Below are 21,808 nucleotides of genomic sequence, written 5' to 3' on the forward strand. Positions count from 1 at the left end.
CCCCATCCCAGCCTCTGGTTCCTGGGAATTTTGGCCGCATCCTTTGGATATTCCACGCTGCCAGGGATGGAATCCAGGAGCTGTGGCCTCCAGCTGTGCAGAATTCCAGGATCCCTGAGGCTGGAAAATCCCTCCAGGATCATCAAACCCTGCCCGATCCCCACCCTGAGCACTGAGAGCCACATCCAGGAATTCCCTGGACACCTCCAGGAATGGGGGGATTCCAAAGCCCGGCCGCCTTTTCCATGAGGAAATTCCTGCCGCTGTCCCAGCGGGATGACGGGAACGCTTTTGGGATCCCCACTTTGTCACCGATTTTCCCAGGTGCCGATTTTCCCATCCCGGTCTCCCATTCCCGGCTGGGAATTCCCGGTGCCGCAGCTCCGGGATTTGGGAAGGGTAAATCCCTGGAGCGGGGACAGGCGGGAACAGCAGGTGGCACTCCCCGACCGCGGACAGCCCCAAACCGCAGCTTTTTGGGATCTTTGGGAATGTCAGGTGGGATTTTCCATCTTTTTGTGTTGGCGGAGCTCTGGGATTGCGAATTCCAACAGCTCTGGGGTTGGATGCTCCTGAAAGGAGCGATCCCGTCTCCTTTAATTCCAACAATCGGCTCCCAAGGAATCCACTTTGGAATTCGTGCTGCTTTTCCCGCCGGTATTGGAATAACAAACCCTGGAGGAGTTTATTTAAATCCCAACCCAGGTTTTAATTCCTGGATTAATGGGGAATAAAGAACCAACGAGGCCAAACCCCTCTGTCCGTGGATACAGATGGGAAAAGCTCCGTGTCCCGGGATTTCCCGGGTGGGATGATCCATGTCCTGGGCCAGGAGAAGCGGCTGCTCCATAAAAACCGAGTTCCTGGGATGCACATCCATAAAAACCGAGCTCCTGGGATGCACATCCATCACCGTCCCTAAAGCCTCCCCTCAAATCCATCATTGCAAAGGCTTTCAGGAGGATCAATATTTTTCCAAATGGATCGGAGGAGCTCGTTTTCCCGGTTTTCCATCCCGTGATTAACCGGGATAATTGGATTGCTGGGGATCTCTGGGGAGAAGCCAAGGGAAGGGACCTTCCATGGGGTCTGGAGTGAGGACGAAGACCCAGGGTGGATCTGGGAAGGGATTTCCCTGCTGGGAAATGCCCAAATTCCAGCTGATTCCAGCGCTCCCCTGTCCCAAATGCATCCTGGAATTTCAGGATGAGTTTTCCACCCCATTTATGTGATTTTTCTGGAGTTTCCAACTTTTTCTTTTGGGAATTTGCATCATTTTTACACCAGATTTGGTTGTTCCCGCAGGACCAGGAGACACATCCCGGTTTTCTTTCCTCCATGAGCAGATTCCAAGCTTTTCTTCCTGCTCTCCACCTCTTCCAGAACCTCTTCCAGAGGCATCTCCATGGGAAAATAAGGACATTTTGGCTCGAAGAGATGAGCCCTGAGTGGTGTAAATCAGATTTTGTGAGGGGCAGGAGGGCAGGGGCCTCTTCCAGATGGGATTTTCCATGGAAACTTCCCAAAAAAAGGGATATTTCAGTTTCTTCCCACTGTTCGTGGCCATCAATGGAAAAGAAGCGGAAAACCTTGCAGGAAAAAGGGGGGGAAAAAGGGGGGAAAAAAGGGGGAAAGGGAATTTTTCAAGGCGCTGAGCAGCTCCAGAAGTGCAGCGTGCCCTTGGATCCCTCTGGAATTCTCCGGGATCAGCATCTTGGAGGAGCAGTCAGCACCGCTGGAGAGGCAGCTCCAGAAATTCCCTTCTCCTGCCCCAAATCCAGCAGGATCCGGGCAGAAAAGGCAAAGCCCGGTGAAATCTGATGTTCCCAAAGCTGCAGCGTCAGGGAGAAGATCCCTGACTTTGGTGACATCCATGGAAAAACGTCCCCGAATTGAACTCCGGGATTTTTGTTCGTCCTTTGTTGCTGATCCTTGAGGATGGTTTGGTTTATTCCCGGTTTTCCCCATGGCTTTCCCCCTTTTTTTCCCCAGCTCCCAGCAGCTGGGGATGGAGGGCTGGAATTCTGCTCTATCCCAGAATATTCCTGGTCGATTTATCTCCCTCCTTTCCCAGCAGCTGCTCCCGGTATCTGTTATTCCATAGGGAAACCGGGATTTCCAGCTCCTTCCCCACATCCCCCCCAGGATGTTTTTTCCCTCTGGCGATGCAGCAAAGCCGGGGATCCACGTGGAATTTCTGACCCGGGAATTCTTTCCTCGTTTCCATGGGATGGCAACACCTGGGAATGGATTTTTTGGGCTAAACCAGGGGATGAATGGAGCAGGGGAGGGGGGGATTCTGCCCCCTCAGGTGAGACCCTCCTGTGGAGCTGCTCCAGCCCTGGAATTCCCAGCTCAGGAAGGACCTGGACCCGCTGGAGCAAATCCAGAGGAGGCTCCAGGACGATCCGAGGGATGGAGCAGCTCTGGAGTGAGGAAAGGCTGGGAAATTGGGATTGTTCAGCCTGGATAAGGGAGCTTTGGGATGATCCAATGTGACCTTCCAGGAGCTGAAGGAACCAAGAGGAAAGATGGAAAAGGACTTTGGAAAAGGGCCTGGAGTGACAGGAAAAGGGGGAACGGGTTCAGAGTGAAAAAGGGGGAATTCCAGTTGGATACTGGGAAGAATCTTTCCCTGTGAGGGTGGGGAGGGGCTGGGATGGAATTCCCAGAGAAGCCGTGGCTGCCTCATCCCTGGAAGTGTCCCAGGCCCGGTTGGAGCAGCCTGGGATCGTGGATTGCATCCCTGCCCATGGGATGGGACGAGTTCAAGCTCCTTTCCAGCCCAAACCACTCCCTGATTCCATGAATCATTCCAGGATTTGCTCTGGCATCGTTCGACCTATTTCATTTACATATTTTTCTATCTATAAAATCAAATATTTCATATTTTTATATCCAATTCAGCAGCGAGACGAAACCCAGGCTCACCCCGGCGCTGCCCGACACCCACATCCATCAATTCCAGCTCTGCAGCCTCAGCAGAAAATCGGGAATTGAATAAAAATCATGGGAAGGGGAGGCCACAAATCTCCCTGGGAGTGGGGGAGCTTTAATTAAACCGCGAGCTCTGATCCCCGAGCGGCCGCGGAGATGGCCGGGCTCGGGTGGTCACCGGTGCTGGTCACTCAGGGGGACAGTGCCAGCAGTGCCAGCAGTGCCAGCAGTGCCAGCAGTGCCAGCAGCTGATGGCGCACCCCGAGCCGAGCTGTGCCACTCGCGCTCCTCTCCAGCAGCACCGCGGGATGCTCCTCACCCTTCGAAAAAAATGGAAAAATGTCCCCGAATTTAACTCCAGGGGTTTTTTTTTGTCCTTCGTTGCTGATCCTTGAGGATGGTTTGGCCCCCCGGGGGTCCTCCGCACCCTCGGGGTGTCCCAAACTCGTCCTCCCCTTCCCCAAAATTCCCGGTTCTGTCCCTGGATTGTGCGCGGGGCTTTGGGAGGGGTCAGCTCCTCGCCCTTGGGGGGACACAGAGTCCCCCGGGGGACCCTCCTCACCCTCGGGGTGACCCAAACTCATCCTCCCCTTCCCCAAAATTCCCGTTTCTGTCCCTGGATTGCGCCTGTAGGATTGGGAGGGCTCAGCCCCGTGCTGCGCGTCTGCGGCTGCTCATCAAGGGCGCCGCTAACGAGCTCCTCCCCCTGCTCATCCCCCTCCCCTCCAGCCCGTGCCTTCCTCCCTCCCTCCCTTCCCTGCCTCTTCCTCCTCCTCCTCCTCCTCCTGCTGCCGCTGCTGCTGCCGGGACGCGCTCTCTCTCCGCCCGCTCGGGAGCGCGCAGTGCGGCGCGGCCGCGCCCGGGAGCGCGCAGTGCGGCGCACCGAGCCCGCACCGAGCCCGCCCCGAGCCCCGGCTGCGGCCACCCCAGCTCCCACCGGGTAAGGAGAAACCGGGATCGGGAAGCACCGGGATGCGAGAAGCTCCCGGGGAATGCTCGGGGCTGAGCACGGGGTGGGGGCCGCGCATCCTCAGCGCGGGTTTGGGGTCCCAAAGCTGCTCGGTGACCCCCAAAATCGGCCGGGTTTTGCTGGCCGGACCCCGGGAGGGGGGAGCTGGGGCATGTGATGGGATTTTGGCTGTTACGTCACGGCTTCGTGTCCCTGCGTGTGACAAAATCCCGCGGTGGCGGTGCGGGGGCACGGGGAGCGCAGCCCGGGCGGGGACCTTGGGGTGACAGCGCAACTTTGGGGGCCCGAAAGCTCGCGGGGAGCAGCGATTGCTCCCCCAGCTCCTCGCTCCTTCCCTGTCGCCTTCGGGGGGTGGATTGTCCCTCCGGAAGAACATCCTGGGCCGGAAAAATCCACCGGGAAAACGCACCTGGGTTGGGATGCGGCGCCGGGAAGCGCCGGGCCCCGGCGGCGAGCGGTGAGTGCCGGGTGCGGGATCCGCATCCTCCCGCAGCGCTCCCGGGGATCGATTCCCTCCGGGAAAGGGGGGAAAGTGCTGAATCATTGGGAGTCCCGGCTCCACGGGAGCTCCCGCTGCTCCCATCGCCGGGAAAAGCTCGGGAATGGGATGAGGAGGCCGTGGCGGAGGTGGGAGCGCTGGGGCCTGGGAGAGAGGGATTGTTGGGATGGAGCGGGGATGGAGCGGGGTCCTCCCTTTTCCATGGCCTCAGGTGCTCCTTGGAGGACAGGGAGCAGGGAAGCCGCGCGTTCCATCCCGGGGAGGCCTCTGGGAATGGCACCAAGAGGGGTTTTGGGTGGGAAAAACGGAGGTTTCGGCCAGAAAATCCCATCCCTGCTAAAACTGGGAATGGCCGGTGCGTATTGCTCGGGTGGTTTCTGCTTTTCCCTTTGGAATGCTGCCTGTGGGTTCTTTCCTCAAGGTCAGGTCCTTGGGATGGCTCTGGAGCACTCCTGAAAGTCATCCCGGGGTGTTCTCGGCTGGATCCCGGCAGAGGGGCAGTGCCGAGGGCCGGGGGGATGCGGGAATTGCGGGAAAAGCTGGAATTCTGGCATGCCCAGCAGAGGCCCGGCTGCTTTAAGATGGATCCTGTGGCGCTGTGGTGTTTCCGGGGTGCTCCTGGCAGCTGCCGAGGACAAAAGCAGGAATCCTGTGACTTTTCCAGGGATGCTGACTCCTTTCTTTCCGCCCGTGCTCCTGGAAAACCTCCCCCGTCTTTGGCAGACACCGAGGGGCTGCTTTGTTCCAAGAAATTTTGTTCCAAGAAAACTTTGCTTTCTCTCCTGAAAAAGAGAATTCCTCAAATTTAGCATTTTCTGGTCGATTTCTATTTTTAAATTTGTCATTTCCCAGCTCCGGGCTGGGCCTTTGCCACTTTTCCCATTTTTTTTGTGTGTGTGTGTGTGGTTGTAACGTGAATCCAACATAAATAATGCATGGAAAACCGCTCGGCTGACAGGGAGAAGTTGTTCGGTTGGAAAAGCGACTTTGTTTACAGGAGTTGGGACCTAGGCCTGGCTTTGTGTTAATTCTGGGCTTAACAAAGCTCCCTCCTCATCCTCATCCCCTTCCTCATCCCCATCTTCATCCCGAGGGATTTGATTTAAACCCGGCCCAATCCAATCATCACTTCTCCCAGCTGATGATTAAATGGGGAATATCCCGAGTTTTCCAAATTGATTGATAAGGATTTGTTTTCCTCTCGTTTTTTTCCGGGGTTTTCAGGGATAAAATCCCCCAAAATCTGCTGGAAAATCTGCACCATAAAGGGTGGTCAAAAATGGGCAAAAATATTGAATAATAACGGGGAAAAAATGAGGAATTTTTCCCTATCTTTGCTCCTGGGAGGTGGTTGGGATACTCTGAGTAGGATACTCACGGGATACTCCTGGGTGTAGAGGGGTTGCACCCTCAGGGATGAGCAGGGAAGGGGTTGGGATCAGCTGTGAACAGTGAGCCAGGATCCGCCTGGGAATGGGAACAGGAAGCTGGGAATGCCATCCCAGGAAAGTCTTGGAGATTCCCACAATCAGGAAGGAGGGGACGGACACGGGCAGGAGGAAAAGGGATCTTTGTTGGTGCTTCCTTTCTTGGGAGAAGGGGGAATAAATGGATTTAAAGAAGTTTCACTTCCCACTGGAGCCATTCTTAATCCCAATGCTCCAGCTCCGGCGGGGTGACCTTGGGCCAAGGAATTATCCAAAGGGATCAGGGCCGTGGCCAGGATCGGATCCTCCCTGTGTCCCTGTCACCTGCTCAGCCCCACTGAGGAAAAACGGGGAAGTTCTGGGATGCTCCAAGGAAATATTCCCTGGATAAACACCAGTTTTATCCAGAAACACGGCAATTAGCAGGAATGTGGAAGTTCTGGGGTGTTCCAAGAAATTATTCCCTGGATAAACACCAGTGGAGCTCATCTGGGCAGGCAGAGCTTGGAAGGGGAACTCGAAGCTTTGGAATTTGTTGGTTCCATCTGGAGCTTCGGAATTTTTTGGCTCCATCCATCAGCGAAGGAGGAGTCCCCAAAGGAAAAGTTCGAGATTTGTTTGAGAAATCTGGGAAAATGGAGCAGCCACATTCCCAGGACGCTCCTGAGGCTCTGATTTTATCTGGGAGTGCTCGGCAGGAATTTCCGGATTTGTTTTCCATGTGGGAGTGGATTTTCCATGGAGTTGTAATTTATTCGTCAGGGCAGCACCAACCTCCCAGATCTCATCAGAACTTCACTTACAGGCAGAAAAACCTAGAAGCTCAGGCCTAATTCCTTCATTTCTTTGGTTTCTGGGAGCTGTGGAATTCCCTGTTTCCCACACTTTTTTAGGTGGAATAAAAGCAGTGGAGTTGGGAAGATTTAAACCCACTGAGTAACACAGAGAAAATCCGATTTAATTTGAATTTAAACAGCAAAACCTGCGAGGAGACTCCTAAAAAATCCCAAGGAAAAAAACTCCGGCACTTCCTTTTATTCCTCAGCTTTCGTTTGCCCTTCCCAAAATATTCCTAACACCCGGCAGGATCCATCCAGGGGTTGGATTCCCTTACAATTCTTGTCAGGGAGGTCTGGATTTCTTCCTGCCCCGGAGGGAATTCCTTTCCAACCTCATTTTCCTCATTTTTCCATGCTGTTGGATGACTTCTGCTCCATCTTTTCCATTTTCCCTCCCTCTTCCCGAAGGCTCTTCCATCCTTTCCAGGCTATCCAGGATAATTATTGTGGAATTCCAGGGATTCCGGCTCAGAATGAACTTGCTGGAAGTTTAAATGTTCCATAATCCTTCCCTCCACCCTCCCTTTTCCTTTTTCCTTTAATCCCGAGCTGAAAGAAACCGGGCTGGGTTATTACGGATTAAAAAAGAGGAGGATTTATCCCTCGGCTTATCGGGATCACCATTCCCACTTAATGAGATCGGAGGAGCAGGATTATCCACGGAACAAGCAGGGATGAGTTGGGGTGGGCAGGAATTTCCGAGGATGCTCCTCCTCAGGTTCCTTTGGGTCTCATCCCATTCTTTTGGGATCCAGCCCTGTTATCCTCAGGGATGCTGCTGGGAGGGAGCATCCCAAGGACACAGGGGAGAGGGAATCATGGAGATTTTCCCTCAAAAGGAGAATTTGGGAATTCTTTCCTGCATTCGTCTGTCTGAACCTAAGCAGGGGGCTGGTGCATTCCCAGTTTTCCAGAGGAGCATCCAAAGGGAAGAGGGAGCTTTGCACAATCCAGGCTCGGGAAGAGCAGATAAATCCCTGTCCTGGATTCTTGGATGTGCCTTTCCCACCTTTGGAAGCAAACCTGGATCCTCCCAGGGAGTGGGAAAACGGGAGCACAACCCCTGGGGTTGGCGCAAGGTGAAGCCGGAGGTTCATTGGAATTCCTGGCAGGTTTTCCGCCGCTTTCCGCCTCCTTGGCAGCGGAACTTTGCTCATTTTCCCAGGGCCAGGCGGAATCTGATCCCGCGGCTCTGTCAGCCTGCATCCCGAATTCCTCCTGAAATCTCCTGGCGCGGATAGGCCGGGCTGGCAGTTCCAGCAGGAGCTGGGAGAGTGGGAAGGTTCTCCTTGGATCCATGGAAAATGCACCGAAATTCCCTTTTTCCCTCTGAATTGTTCCCTTTTCCTGGTTATCCCAAGGATCCCCAAGTTAAAAGAACTGCAGGATCATGGAATAATTTGGGTTGGAAAATTAAAACTCATCCCATTCCACGGGCAGGGACACCTTCCGCTATCCCAGGTTGCTCCAAGCTGGCCTGGGACACTTCCAGGGATGTGGGGCAGCCACAAATTCTCTGGAAAACCTGGGAATGCCGAGCACGGGAATGTCCGTGCGTGGGAAAAGGATCCTCTTGGATCCGGCCGCTCTCCAGGGTGCTGAAGGCCCTCCTGGGGATTTGGGAACTCCGCATTATTCCCTGAGTTCCCACCTTCCTATTCCCCCTCGAATCCGGGATAAACAGGGAAAACTGGGATACATTGGAACAGCAGGATGCAGGGAATGTGGGAATTGCCCCTTTTCCATCTCCAGAGAGGTTTTTAAGCTGGAGCTTGGATGCTGGGTGGTCTCCACAATTTGGGATGGGATTTTAAACCCCACTAGGGTAAAACGCGGCTCAGCTGAGCTGAGCTTAGGGCGGATCCCGCTCCCCATGGTGGTGACCTCCTGAGGTAATTCCAGCTGGAATTGTTTGGGGATCCAGCTGCCTCCAGGGTTTTCGGGAGCAGGGAACAAAATCTGCTCCCTCTTCATGCGGCTTCGGGGATTTTTCCTCTGGACAAGGCTCCTCTGCCCATCCCTGTAGGAGCAGCCTTTATTGGATATTCCCAGTATTTTTTATTGGATATTCCCAGCAGTTTTTATTGGATATTCTCCAAGCCTGGAGGCAGGGAAAGAATCCACCATTCCCTTTTTCTTCTGGGTGAAGATCAGCTCTGACTTCCCACTCCTGGAAGTTTTCTGTGGTTGCCGAGGAGCTTCCCGTGCCGACATCCCTGCTCCTCATCACCGGCACTCGGGGCCAGCCCCTCTCGTGTCCCACAGGCTCTTCCCTTGGATTTCGTTTGCCCTTCCCAAAACATCCCCTTGGATTTTAAACCCAGCAGGATCCATCCAGGGGTTGGATTCCCTTACAATTCTTGTCAGGGGGTCTGGATTTCTTCCTGCCCCGGAGGGAATTCCTTTCCAACCTCATTTCCCCTACTTTCCACGCTGTTGGATGACTTCTGCTCCATCTTTTCCATATTTCTCCCCTCTTCCTGAAGCCCCTTCATTCCCTTCCCTCGGCTATCCAGGATGGTGGCACTGCCAGCCACTCCGGGTTTAAGGACACAGCCCCGTTTGTGAGGGTTGGGATCGCTCCTGATCCTGCTCCGTGCGGGATAAAGGCCCCTCTGTGAGCCCAGCCGGGCGCCGATGGAGTGCGGGGCCCCGGAGAAGCTCCCGTCCCTGCTGTCACCTCGGTGCTGTCACATTCCTGAAATCTGGCTTCGGCATTCCCGGCAGACCCGGCCACAAAAGCTCCTTGTTGGGATCTCCTTGGGATGGGGTTGAGGCGATCCCAGCTGGGAGCGGGAGGAGGGGAGGGACAGGACGGGGCTTTGTGCCACCCGCACGTGCCCGGACACTCAGGGACCTCCTCTGGTGACACTTCTGACAGGCTGGGGATGTTGGGAATGTTCAGCCTGGAGAAGGGAATGTTGTGGGGGGATATCGGGATCTGATCTGTGTGGGGATATTGGGATCTGATTTGTGTGGGGATATTGGGATCTGATCTGTGTGGGGATATTGGGATCTGATCTGAGACCTCAGGATTTGGTTTGGTTTGTGTGGGGATATCAGGATCGGATTTGTGTGGGGATATCGGGATCTGATCCATGTGGGGATATCGGGATCTGATCAGTGTGGGGATATCAGGATCTGATCCATGTGGGGATATTGGGATCTGATCCATGTGGGGATATCGGGATCTGATCCATGTGGGGATATCGGGATCTGATCCGTGTGGGGATATCGGGATCTGATTTGTGTGGGGATATCGGGATCTGATCCGTGTGGGGATATCGGGATCTGATCCATGTGGGGATATTGGGATCTGATCCATGTGGGGATATCAGGATCTGATCAGTGTGGGGATATCGGGATCTGATTTGTGTGGGGATATCGGGATCTGATCCGTGTGGGGATATCGGGATCTGATCCGTGTGGGGATATTGGGATCTGATCCGTGTGGGGATATTGGGATCTGATCCGTGTGGGGATATTGGGATCTGATCTGTGTGGAGACCTTGGGATTTGATTTGTGTGGAGACCTTGGGATCTGAAGGGGTTACAAAGAAGGAAAAGGGAATCTGCAGCAGAAATTGGGATGGCAGGACAAGGGGATGGGTTCAGGCTGAAAAAGGGGAGATTTGGGCGAGATATTGAGAAGAATTCTTCCCTGTGAGTGTGGGGAGGGGTTGGGATGGAATTCCCAGAGAATCCATGGCTGCCCCTTCCCTGGAAGTGTCCCAGGCCAGGTTGGATGGGGCTTGGAGCCACCTGGGATAGGGGAAGGTGCCCCTATGGGGGCACTGGGGGATCTTTAATCTCCTTCCCAACCCAAACCATTCCATGATTCCGTGATTCCCCCTCAAATCCACTCAATGAATTGATAATCCCATTTCCTTCTTCCCCTAAATCCGGAAAATTGGAATTCTAATATCAAATATCCTAAACCCAAACTTCCTGTCGAAACTTTGCGCTCCTCCCTTTATTCCCAGAAAAGCTGGAATTCGGGTGAATCCATCCACATATTTTTTTACATCCAACACTAGAACTGCACATTTTTAAGGACAGATTTTCCCAAAAGTCCTTCAAACTCTGATTTTGCACATCCCAGGCTGTCATTCCCTACCGACAGCTCCGGGATCCAGCTGCCAGTGCCCCACAGGGATTTATTCCCGGCCATTCCAGCAGCTGGGATCAGGCCTGGGGATTTTTGGTTGACCTCGTCTGAATGCGCTGACCCCGGTGACAGCTGCGAGGCTGAGCTGGCCCCGGCCCAGGACAGCAGGCTGCTCCCGAAGGTTTGATTCCAGCGATTCCAGCTCCTTTGTCTCCCTTTTCCAGCCTTTGTGGTCAGGCCTGGGCTTGGGATGGAGGTGGGAATGATTCCTGGGAGGAGCACGGCTGAGCTGGGGGGAATTTGCGGTTTTCGAAATGTTCCTGGCAGGATTTTGACCCGAATCCCAGATTTGGGATGGAGGTGGGAATGGACACTTCTCAGGAATTCCCATCCAGGATGGTTCTCAGAATTCCTCTTCCAAACCAAAGCAAGGTGAAAAACCGGGATGCACATGGATATTCCAGGGATGAAACACCCCAGGAAGCAAAATAAACCCTCTTTCCCAAGGGAAAAGCAGTTCCTGCCCATTGTCCGGTGGAAAGGGGGTTGGAATGGCTGGGATTGATCCCGAACAGCTGCTGGGATGCGGGGGGGCAGATGGCACAATTATCTCTGGAATGGGATGGGCAGCTTGGGGCTGTGGGAGGCTTTGGGATCCACCTCCCCGCAAACCTGAGCCGGGAGAGGCTGTGGAGGGACTTGGGGAGATTTTGGGATTCTTTTCCCACTAAATCTGAGCTGGGAGAAGCCACAGAGGGGTTTTGGGAGACTTTGGGATCCCCTTCCCACTAAATCTGAGCTGGGAGAGGCTCTGGAGGGGCCGTTCCCAGGAGATCCCCCGGCCCTGGCCCTGTGCAGGTGGATGTGCCAGTCCGGGATGTGCCAGTCCGGGATGTGCCAACCCCAAATTTTGCCACCTCGGAGTGATCTGTGCCACCCTCCTGCTATTTCTGCTCCCGATCTGTGCCACAGCCAGAGCTGTGCTCGGGATTGGGCTCCAGAGGCCATAAAAAACCTGGGATTTGGGATTTGGGCTGCTCAGGGATAATTTTAGCCCTGTGCTCTGTTGGAGGAGAGGGAACAGGGGGAATGGGGTCCTGGGATGGAGCTGAGCCCTCTGATCCAGCGGTGTGGGAATCATCCGGCTGCTCCAGCCACATCCTTGGAATCTCATCCTGAAACCTCATCTCGGGGCCTTTTTGGGGGAAAAGGATCCAAAGGGTCCTGCCTGGCCCCACTGGGAGCTGGGGAAGGGGTGTGGGATGTGGTTTTTAAGCAGGGAAAGATGAAATGGGAATGCGGGAACAGCTGGGAAGGCTGGAAGCAGAGGAGCAGGAAGTTCAGGGTGCACCGAAGTGTTAATTGGGATTTCCAATTAACTCCAACACTCAGCCTCGAGTGTTCATCAGGAAGATTAAAGGAATCTTATTCCCCCTCACTCTTTCCATTATTCCCTCTCCTTCTTCCCTTTATTCCCCTTGATTCCTCCCTTTATTCCCCCCCACTTTTCCCCTTTGTTCCCCCTTGTTCTTCCCTTTATTCCCACTCATTTTTCCTTTTATTTCCCTTGATTCTTCCCTTTATTCCCCCTCACTTTTCCCCTTTGTTCCCCCTCATTCTTCCCTTTATTTCCTCCAGGAGAAATTCCTGGGATCATCTCCACCCTCCAGGCTCAGGGAAGGTCCTGTGGACACCACCAGGAGATGCCCCAGGGCCACCGCGGCTCCAGCCCTGCAAGCCAGAGCCAATCCCACTCTGCTCCTGGGGAAATCGGGAAGCTGAGGCCTCTCCAGGCAGGACTTCCTGGCTCTGGGCACTGGGAAATCCCAAAATCCCTGTAAAGAACCAGTCCAGCACTGGGACAAAGTGACCTGCGGGGGTCTGGGAGGTGCCTTCGTGGCCACCCTTGGGAATGCTGCTGTTCCCTCCTCCTCCTCCTCCTCTCCCTTGGAAATCATGGAATGGCGCCAGGGCAGGAGCAGATCCACTCCAACATCCCATTTTTCCTTTGATATCCTGATGGAACATCCCAGGAACTGCTTTAGGCATCCTGAGTAAATTAAAACCCGCTCGGCCTCGCTCAGATCTTGTCTCTCTTTAATGTTCCCTCTCCAAGAGGCTGGAGCGCGTTTTAATTCCAGCGGATCCGGGGAAAACCGGGAGAAGGAATGAATCCATCAGCAGGGATGGGCTTTGATGGTTTCAAATCCCGAGCTTTTCTCCTCTCACTGTCGCATCCTTCTCCCTCCCAGCCCCATTCCAATTTTCCAGCGGTTGGAAATCTCTCTGCCGTGCCCGCTGGGCATCACCCAATCCCAGAAAATCCGGGATCAGCTGGGCTGGAATTATCCCGGCAGTTCCCGAGGGTTAATCAGGAGCAAAGTGGAACTGAGCGGGGTTTGTGGTGGGGGAAGGAGGATTTGAGGGGGTGCTGGAATTGGAGGGAACTGGGATGGGATTCCGGGAAGTGCCAAAACCTCGGGAGTGGCTCCTGGAAGCTCCAAGTTCCCACAAAAGTGGGAATTTTGGTGGTGGAGATAGGAACATTCCCCTTGGCGCGGCGTTAATTCCATATTGGGATACGGGAGCTGGAAAACAGGGAATGCTGCTGTGTTCGCTCCCAAATATCAGAATTTGGATAAATCCAAGCCAGGAAAAAGGTGAATTCTTGGAGGGCACCTTGGAAAGCAGGAAAATGGGAATTCTTGCACCAAAAGGGGTCCCCAGGGCTCGGACCCGGCACTGGGGCACCTCCTCCTCCTCCCAGCCTTCCCTACTCCCAACGTTTAATCGGGAAAATGGGAATTGCATATTAATGAGATGCTAATGAAACCACGGATGGGTTCGGGCCATTCCTCATTTAAAGCTACAAAGCGGAGCTTTGTTTTCAAATCGGGTTTATCGCTCCTGGGCCCGCCTGATTAGTCCTAATCTCCCACTGCCCTTTGCCGAGAAATTCCCGCTTTTATTCCCTGGGAAGTCTCTCCCGAAGTTCCTGCACCGCCCTCCAGGGAAATCCCGGCCGCCTCTGTTCCAGTCAGCGCCTTCCAGCAATTATCCCAACAAAGATTCCCTGTGATCCCCCGTTATTCCTCTGCGCTTTTCCTGCTGTAAAACCGAGCTGGGAGAGAGGGGGAAAACCAACAATTCCAAGCTGGAATATGGGTGGGATACTCAGAAATTCCTGACTGGGAATTCTCAGTGCCGGGGATGTCTCTGCTCTGCTTCCCGCAGGATGGGGAACAAAAGGAAGCTGCATCTGGGAACAAAACGCCGTCACCCCCTCCCTGCTGGCAGCGGGGACACGGGGACAGGCCCGGGCTGGCACTCGGGCACGGGGAGGGCACAGAGTGGGCAGTGTCCGGTGCCACAGCTCCATTGTTCCCGCGGGAAAAGGCCGGAAAAGGGAGAAAGTTGGAATTATTGATCAGGGTTGTGGAGGCTCGGCCCTTCTCCGGGATGGAGGGGTTGGGATGAGCCGGCGCTGGGTCTGTGGGGAGGATGGAGAGAGGGAAATGGGGATTTTTTGGGATGTGGGGGGCTCAGGGAGTCATTCCAGGGATGTGGAAAATCCTCCGGGAATTCAGAGCTGGAGCTGATGGGAATTGTTGGATCCACACTGGTGTGGGATGGGGTCATTCTAGAGCAGCCAGGAATGGAGCAGTGGGAAGCACAGGCAGGAGGTTTGGAGCTCCCCGCAGCCTCTGGAATTCGGAGCTGGAGCTGATGGAGCAGAATTCCCTCGGGAGCTGGGAATTAGCGCCGTCCTCCTCCCAGGAACGGGGCAATTCCGTGACTATTTAAAGCCAGGCTTTGCCTGCTCCGCTTTCCCAAACTCTCCTCCCGCTCAGATGCTCGGACTCCAGAGGCTCTGGAAAAGCGGGAAAGGGGCTGGGAGCAGGGCTGGGATCACCAAGGATCCCTTCAGGAAGATTTTCCTCCTAATTGAACCCAACAACAACAACAAAAGGGATTTTTTCCCTATTTAATAATAAATCAGGAGAATTTTCCCGATGGGAACAGCCAGGAAGGGCCTTTTCCCACCTGCTCCGGGCAGGAGCAGCTTCCAGAGGGTCGGCTCCGAGCTCTCCCTCATTCCTCAGGAATAATTTTCCAGCTGGGGAGCAGATTCCTCCCCTTTCCTGCATGGATTGGTGTTGCCATGGCCACCAGTGAGGGATGCGATCCCGAGGGATGCGGGAGAGCAGCAGGGAAAGGATTGGGAAAGCCGGAAAATCCCAAATAGGGGTCTGGCATCCTGCAGGAATGCTCCGGATCATCCAGCTCTGAGCTTTTTGCGGGATTCCCTGACATCCTAAAGGGGTTTTGTGCCTGGATCCTGTGGGATTCATCCCTCCCGCAGGGAAATTCTGGTTTTTCCACCAAAAAAATGCTCAGAGTGCTCGTTCCGGCTTGAGCTTGGAAAAAAGGAGAGAAATCCTTCCCTAAGCCATGGGAGGGAGATTCCCAATTTTCCACATCACCTCAGCCAGGGCGGGACATGCTCTGCATTCCCGCATTATCCTGGGAAAGCCAGGGAAAAACTTGGAATGGTTTTTTTGGACAGGTCGTGCCCGAGGTGGACAGGTTGTGCCAGACGTGGGATCCTTCCTCCTCTCCCTGAATTTTTCATGGAAAACCTCAGTATTTGACTAAAGTTGGATTCCAGCTCCAATTCTGACCTGCAGAATTCAAGGAATTTGCTGATCCAGGTCTCATTCCCGATTCCTGCTCCTTGTTTCCCTCAGCTCCGGGGTTTTAATAGATTTTCACGCTTTTTCCATTGAATATTCCCAGCAGGAATCTTTGGCGGATTGGAGATGAGTTGGGAGTTATTAAATATTGAAATTTCCCTTTCCTTTGGTTTTTTTCCATGGCTTTAAACTCCACAATTTTCCTGTGGATTTTCCCTCCCGCTTCCAGTGCTGTCAGCAAGGGGAGATTTGTGTTTCCAAGGATTTGTAGGACACGGATTTCACCTTTTCCAGGGATTTTGGGAAGCTTCAGCAGCTCAGGGAATAAAAATCCTCGTTTCATTCATCCCTGGCTCAATCCATCCCCCCATCCTTTGACCTTTTCCAAGGAAACCCTGAATTCCAACCTGGCCTTTTAATTCCCCCAAATCCCTTTTATTTTTATGGAATTTTTGTTTAACCACGGCATCCCTGGGCTGCCTCCTGAGCTGGGTTTGTGCCAACTTCATTATCCCAGAGCCAAAAGCTTCTCCCAATTAATTTATTCCCGTTTTGGAGGCAGCTCCGGAGGCAGATGGAGAGGTGGTGACACCGGGATTTGATGATGGAGTGACAAAGGGTGACGATTCTGTGGAGAGTGATGGGAAAAGTTGGGAGAAATGCCAGGGATGGGTGAGAAAAAACAGGGAATGGCGAGAAAAAACAGGGAATGGTGGGAAATAGCAGGGAATGGTGTTGCCCTCCTCATTCCCAGCTCCGGGGAATGAATAAATTTGGGATTTCACCCCATTCCTGTGGAAAAGCTCCATCTGTCCTCGAGGGCTGTCACAATTCCTGGGGAAGGAAGCAGGAATGGGATTACCAAACCCTGCCAGGAATGATGGAACACACGTGGAGCATCAACTTTGGGTCACCAGCTGGGTTTTTTGGGAATAAACTTCCCTGGAAATGTCCAAGGTCAGGTTGGACGAGGCTTGGAGCAGCCTGGGATGGTGGAAAATGTCCCTGCCCATGGCAGGGGTGGAGCTGGATGGGATTTGAGGACCCCCCAATCTGAATCTTCTGGAATTCTCCTTTAGGATATTGGATGCGTGGTGGGGACACTGTGGGATTGGTTTGATTTTAACTGGATAACGGATAAATTCCATGGATCAAAGTCTCCCAGCTTTCATTACACTTGGAGGAATTGATGTCTCCAGCAAAGCCATTCCCAGCTGGATTTGGGATGAGCCAAGAATGAGCAGGGAGGGGTTTTCCTTTGGAAAACTGCCTAAAACCTGGAATTCCGTGACTTGGTCGGCTCTTTATGGAAAGCCATCCCAAGGCCCATTCCATGACTGCGGAATATCCGGTGAAAGGAGATGTTTGGTGCAGATCTGTGACTCTCCAAACGTTCCCATCCTTGGAGAGGCTCCGGCTGCTCCAGGCCCAGCTCCGGGATCTCCTCCCTGGGTTGTTCCCGGCAGCAGGAGCGGAGGTGGGAGCCGGGAAGCTTTTCCAGAGGCTCAGGATCCATCCCAGGGCTGTTTTTCCACCTGATTAACCCTTGGCTGATCCCAGGGCCAGATGCCACCAGGAGGGGTGGCCCAGGGACACTCTGGGGACAGGCACTGCCCGCGTCCCCATTGCCACCGGCTCCGTGGGTTTTCTGGGAACAGCGTGGGATGGGTGGCCCCGGAGAGGAGGTGACACAACGGCCCAGTGTCACCTCCAGCTGTCCTGAGCTGCCGGCGGGGTTGGGATGGGATTTGCTGGGATGGGATTTGCTGGGATGGGATTCGCTGCTCCATTGGGAATGGGAAAAGGTGCCCGGAGTGTCCCTGAGTCACCGCCCCACAGTTTTTTGGGATTTTCTGTTGGGACTCCTGGAAAAGTGGTGCTGGAGCAGCCCCAGTGTCCTGCAGTGTCACATGAGGGGACACAGGGAGGGGTGGCACCAAACTTTTCCCATTCCCACCTGGATTTTTCCCTTTTCAATCCCTATTTTTCACGCCACTTCCTTTCCTTGTTCCTCCCAAATGAATCTCATCCTAATTAAGCCACGGTGTGTTTTTTCCAATCAAAATTCCAATATCAGGAGGGCCGTGAATGCTTTTCTCTTTGAAATTCCAAGGAAAAACAAGGAGTTTTCAACATAACTCATTCCCTAAAAAGCCAGCCATTCCCGAGGTGCAGGAATCCTCTGTACTCCCTTTGTTTTCAACCAGATAATTCCAAAAAATTGGGATTTGTTTTCTGCTGGGGGAAGGAAAATCCCTGGGAAGCAGTGGGAGGGTGGGAAGCTGATTAGCGGGATTGGATGTCCTGGTGTCCCACACATCCCGCAGGATCAGCGCCGCGGGGACAATTCCCAGCTGCCACAGGGATATTGGGATTCTCCGGCTGCTTCCAGCCACGTTGGGACTTTCCAGGGAAAATTCTGTGCTTTCCTTTTCCTTTTTTTTCCTGGATCGGGAAGGTTAAATTGTATTTTCTGCTGGAGCCGAGCGATCCCATTTATTTCCCATTCCTGCCGCTTCTCCCACTTGACCTTGGAATGACACTTCCATGGAGTTCCTGTCCTTAATGGAATTCCAGCATTTCCTCCCGTTCCCGGAAGGACAGGAGGATAAATCCATTCCCATTTTAGTGGGGCTGTGACGGATGAGGAGCCCTGGAGCTGCTCCCGCTCTCCCGCCCCGCTCCAAGTGGGAATGATTTAATCCTGGAATTAGAACCCCTCCCACCCTGAAAACGCAGCCTCAGCTCTTCCAGCAATGATCCCATTCCTGCTATTCCCAGCTATTTCTGGGATAGGATCCCAGGGACAGCTGCTCCCAATCCGGGAGATTGAACTCTAAATCCCAAATCTCCTCCCTGCCCGCTCCAGAGTTCAGGGGATTCATGGATTCATTCCCACTTCCCACAGGAGGGATCCTGGTGGGTGATTTTGGGAAGCCATCCCCATTCCCGGTGAAATCCCGGAGCTCTCCCTCAATGCTTTTTTTGTTTGTTCCGTTCCTTTAAAAATGCTTGGGATTGAGCCTCACCCACGTGCCAGGCGGGAGAGATCCGGGGAATGAAAGGAAAACGTGGAACGTGGCAAAAATTCCATGGAGGAGCGGGACAAGGAATCAGGGGCTGGGAGAAACAGCCCTGAATGTGTTCCTTAAAGAGGTTTTCCTTAAGGAAATGCTGGGAATGCAGCGGCAGGAAGAGACAGGCAATTATCCCAAAAAAATGGAGTTTTTCCAGAGGGTTGGGAATGGTGGTGGAACCTCTGTTGCTTGGAAAGATGTCCTTTTTTCCAGGAGGTCCGGGATATCCTTTGGGATTACAGCAGGGATAGAGGCTGGAGCCTCAATATTTCACCCCGGGATGCGTTTCCCATAAACCCCTGGCTTTCCCTGTTTCCTGGATCCGCAGGGAAGTGTTCATTGCTGGGAATGGTTGTTTTTTAAGGAGGAGAGGATGGAATGCCGATGGATTTGCCGGGGTTTCTGGGAAATGTTTCCCAGAACAATTGTGAAGGCTGGAGCTGAGGTCGGAAATGGGAATGGGAACAAAGTGCTGCTCTCTCCTCCGGGCGGAGGAAAGTTGGGAATGCTCCCCCTGCTCCCAGGAAAAAGGCAGGTCCACCCCTTTGGAATTTGGAATTCCATTTGGAATGCCGGATGATCCTGTCCTGCCTTTGTGATCGTTCCCTTCCTTCTTTCCATGGATTTTCGGGCCATAAGTCCCAACATTTACTTGGGATGGTTTCTTACGGGTGTTGTAGGGATGTAACATTCCGTGGAATTCCGGGATGGTTTGGGATGAAGGGAGCTTAAAGCCCATCCCATTCCACCTCCCACACCTTCCACTATCCCAGGCTGCTCCAACCCAGCCTTGGATGCTTCCAGGGATGGGGCAGCCATGGATTCTCCAGGGATTCCATCCCAGCCCCTCCCCGCCCTCCCAGGGAGAAATTCCTTCCCAATATCCCATCTAAATCTCCACTTTTCCAGGGCGAAGCCATTTCCTGTGTCCTGTCCCTCCATCCCTTATCCCAAATCCCTCTCCAGCTCTCCTGGAACCCCCTTAGGCTCTGAGCTCTCCCTGGATCCTTCCCTTCTCCAGCTGAACATTCCCAGCTCTCCCAGCCTGGCTCCAAACAGTGGGAATCACATCCATGGGTGCTTTTAAAATCCCTGATTCCCGTTATCCCAACCCAACAGGATTTTCTCCTGGCAGCAAAGTTGCTCGGTGCTCCTCCATCAGCTTTAATTGAGCAATAAAAGGGAGCTGCCGGAATGTTCCCTGGGAACAGCAATTCCCGAAGTTTTACTGCTCCTCCTGCAGCTGTAAATCAGGATAAATCAGGATAAGTTGGGATGAAAGTCCAACTGCTGCTGGGAGCATCATGCTGGTCCTAACGAGATGATTAAACCCAATCCCTCCCTCACTGTGCAGCTCCCGCCGCTGTGCCGGGAGAATTCCCTGTTCCCGGCGGGAGAGCCGGGACAAAGAGGGGCTGTGTTCTCCAGGACCCACCTACACGCGCAGGAATTGTTCCCAGGGATTGTTCCCGCTGCCCACATCTGCTCTGGACAAAGGGGCCCTGGAGGAGCCTGGAGGAGCCTGGAGGAGCCTGGTATTTTCCAGGGGATGAATTCCCTGTGTGCTTTTCCTTGCTCCCGGTCAGCGCCGCTCCGTGCAATCCTATGGATCATCCTGGATCGTTCCCGCAGGATTCCAGCCATGGGTTCAGTCTGGGGATTCTGTGTCACTTTTAGAGCTCAAAAGTTGCCTGGCATTTAATTTCTTCCTGATATTCCTGGATTTTTGCATTCCCATTGCAGTGGGGATTGGCCCTACAGGGATTTGTAGGGAGAAGCTGTGGCTGCCCCTGGATCCCTGGAAGCGTCCAAGGCCAGGCTGGAGCAACCTGGGATATTGGGAAATGTCCCTGCCCTTGGGATGAGCTTTAAATTCACTTCCCAACCCAAACCATTCCAGGATTCCCTGATTTGCCATTAGAGTTTGAGCTCAGCCCTTTTATATTCCTGTATTTCCAAATATCCCCCAGGAATCTGTGCCAGGAAATTCTTCCTTCCCTCTCAGCCATTCCTCACCCCCAAATCCAAGGAAAACAACAAATTCCTCACTTTTCAGACCCAAACTGCTCCTATTTGGACCCTTTATAAACCCCCACTGCCTCACACCCAGGGGGTAAAAATCAGGATGAAGGATCCTCCTTTTTGCCGTTTCGGGATTTGCGTTTGTTACCAGAGGGATAAAAGGCGTCCGGATGGAAAATGGGATCCCGGGAAGTTGTATGGGTCTGCTGGGAGTGTGGCACATCTGGCAGGGAAACAGCTGGATCCTGGCTGGGAATGGGATTATTTGGAGACCGGTTGGGAAAGATTCCAGTCCTAGAATTCTGCTGGATCAATGCCAGGTTTTTTGGGACATGAGGGACTCCAGACCCCTGAGCTCATCCCAGTGCCCTGAGGGATTGGATATTCCTCAGTATTTCTTATGCATAAAAAAAAAATTATTATTAATGTTTTAAATGGCAAATCCGTTTTTTTATTCGATCCCACGGGCTCCATTTGTATCCCACTGCTCCTGGAATTTTCCCTTGGTCCCTGGGCACTCTCTCCAGGATCAGAGCCCAAACAACCCCATAAATCCTTCCAGTGGGACAATCCGAGGCTCAGGAGAGCTGTTCCGTGTTCCCCAAAGCCTGGACACCATTCCTGGCCCGATTCCCACCCCACACAAACATTTTTGGGGTGGAAACGCCACGTTCCCAAAGTTTCCGAAGGGAATACGCCAGGATTGGCTCAGTAGTGTGACTTTGGGGTTTGGTTTTGTTATTTTTTTCCAGCTGAGGATCCCTCTGGCTGTGCCACCACAGGGGACATTCCAAGGTCACCCCAAGGTACATCCCAAGGTCCTGAGGCCACCCAGGGAAGCTCCAAGATGATCCCGAGGAGAGCCCAGGTCACCTGCACCGGAATCGCCTTCGCCCTCTGCCTCCAGCACCTCGTCAGTGCCATCGAGGTCCCCCTGCATTGTGAGTTTGGGATTTATCCTCCCCAGTTCCTCTCCAAAAATTCCCCACTGGAATGGGGAGGAGGTGGGATGAAGGTGGGAACAGCCCAGGTCGATTTTCTGTTCCATGGCTGAGTTTTCCTCTCCACCGTTGGGTTTTCCTCTCCGCTGTTGGGTTTTCTCCTCCACATTTGGAAGGAAAAGGGTTTTTGTGTAGGATTTGCAAGGCCTGGCAAAAACTCCCTGGATTTGTTTTATGGCCGTGCTGGGAATGGGATTGCTCCTGAATTAACCTCCTGTCTTTTCTCCTCTACGC

General features: G+C 53.5%; 1 protein-coding gene across 35 annotated transcripts in view; it reads left to right on the plus strand.

Moving 5' to 3' along the window:
* Positions 1–3,764: 3,764 nt before the first annotated feature.
* NFASC (neurofascin) overlaps positions 3,765–21,808 on the plus strand; it is a 73,466-nt gene continuing 55,422 nt past the window's right edge. For 6 of the 35 annotated variants that reach the window (XM_032133143.1, XM_032133150.1, XM_032133151.1 and 3 more), the window contains exons 1-2: positions 3,923–4,364; positions 21,326–21,514. In XM_032133143.1, the coding sequence (XP_031989034.1) occupies positions 4,064–4,364; positions 21,326–21,514 (490 nt within the window). In that variant the 5' untranslated portion in view covers positions 3,923–4,063. Of the gene's footprint in view, positions 3,878–3,920; positions 4,365–21,325; positions 21,515–21,808 lie in introns of those variants that run through there. The other 29 variants (XM_032133157.1, XM_032133160.1, XM_032133163.1 and 26 more) reach the window with 14 other exon arrangements.

The sequence above is a fragment of the Corvus moneduloides genome, chromosome 24 (genome assembly GCF_009650955.1).
Source record: "Corvus moneduloides isolate bCorMon1 chromosome 24, bCorMon1.pri, whole genome shotgun sequence".
NCBI lineage: Eukaryota > Metazoa > Chordata > Aves > Passeriformes > Corvidae > Corvus > Corvus moneduloides.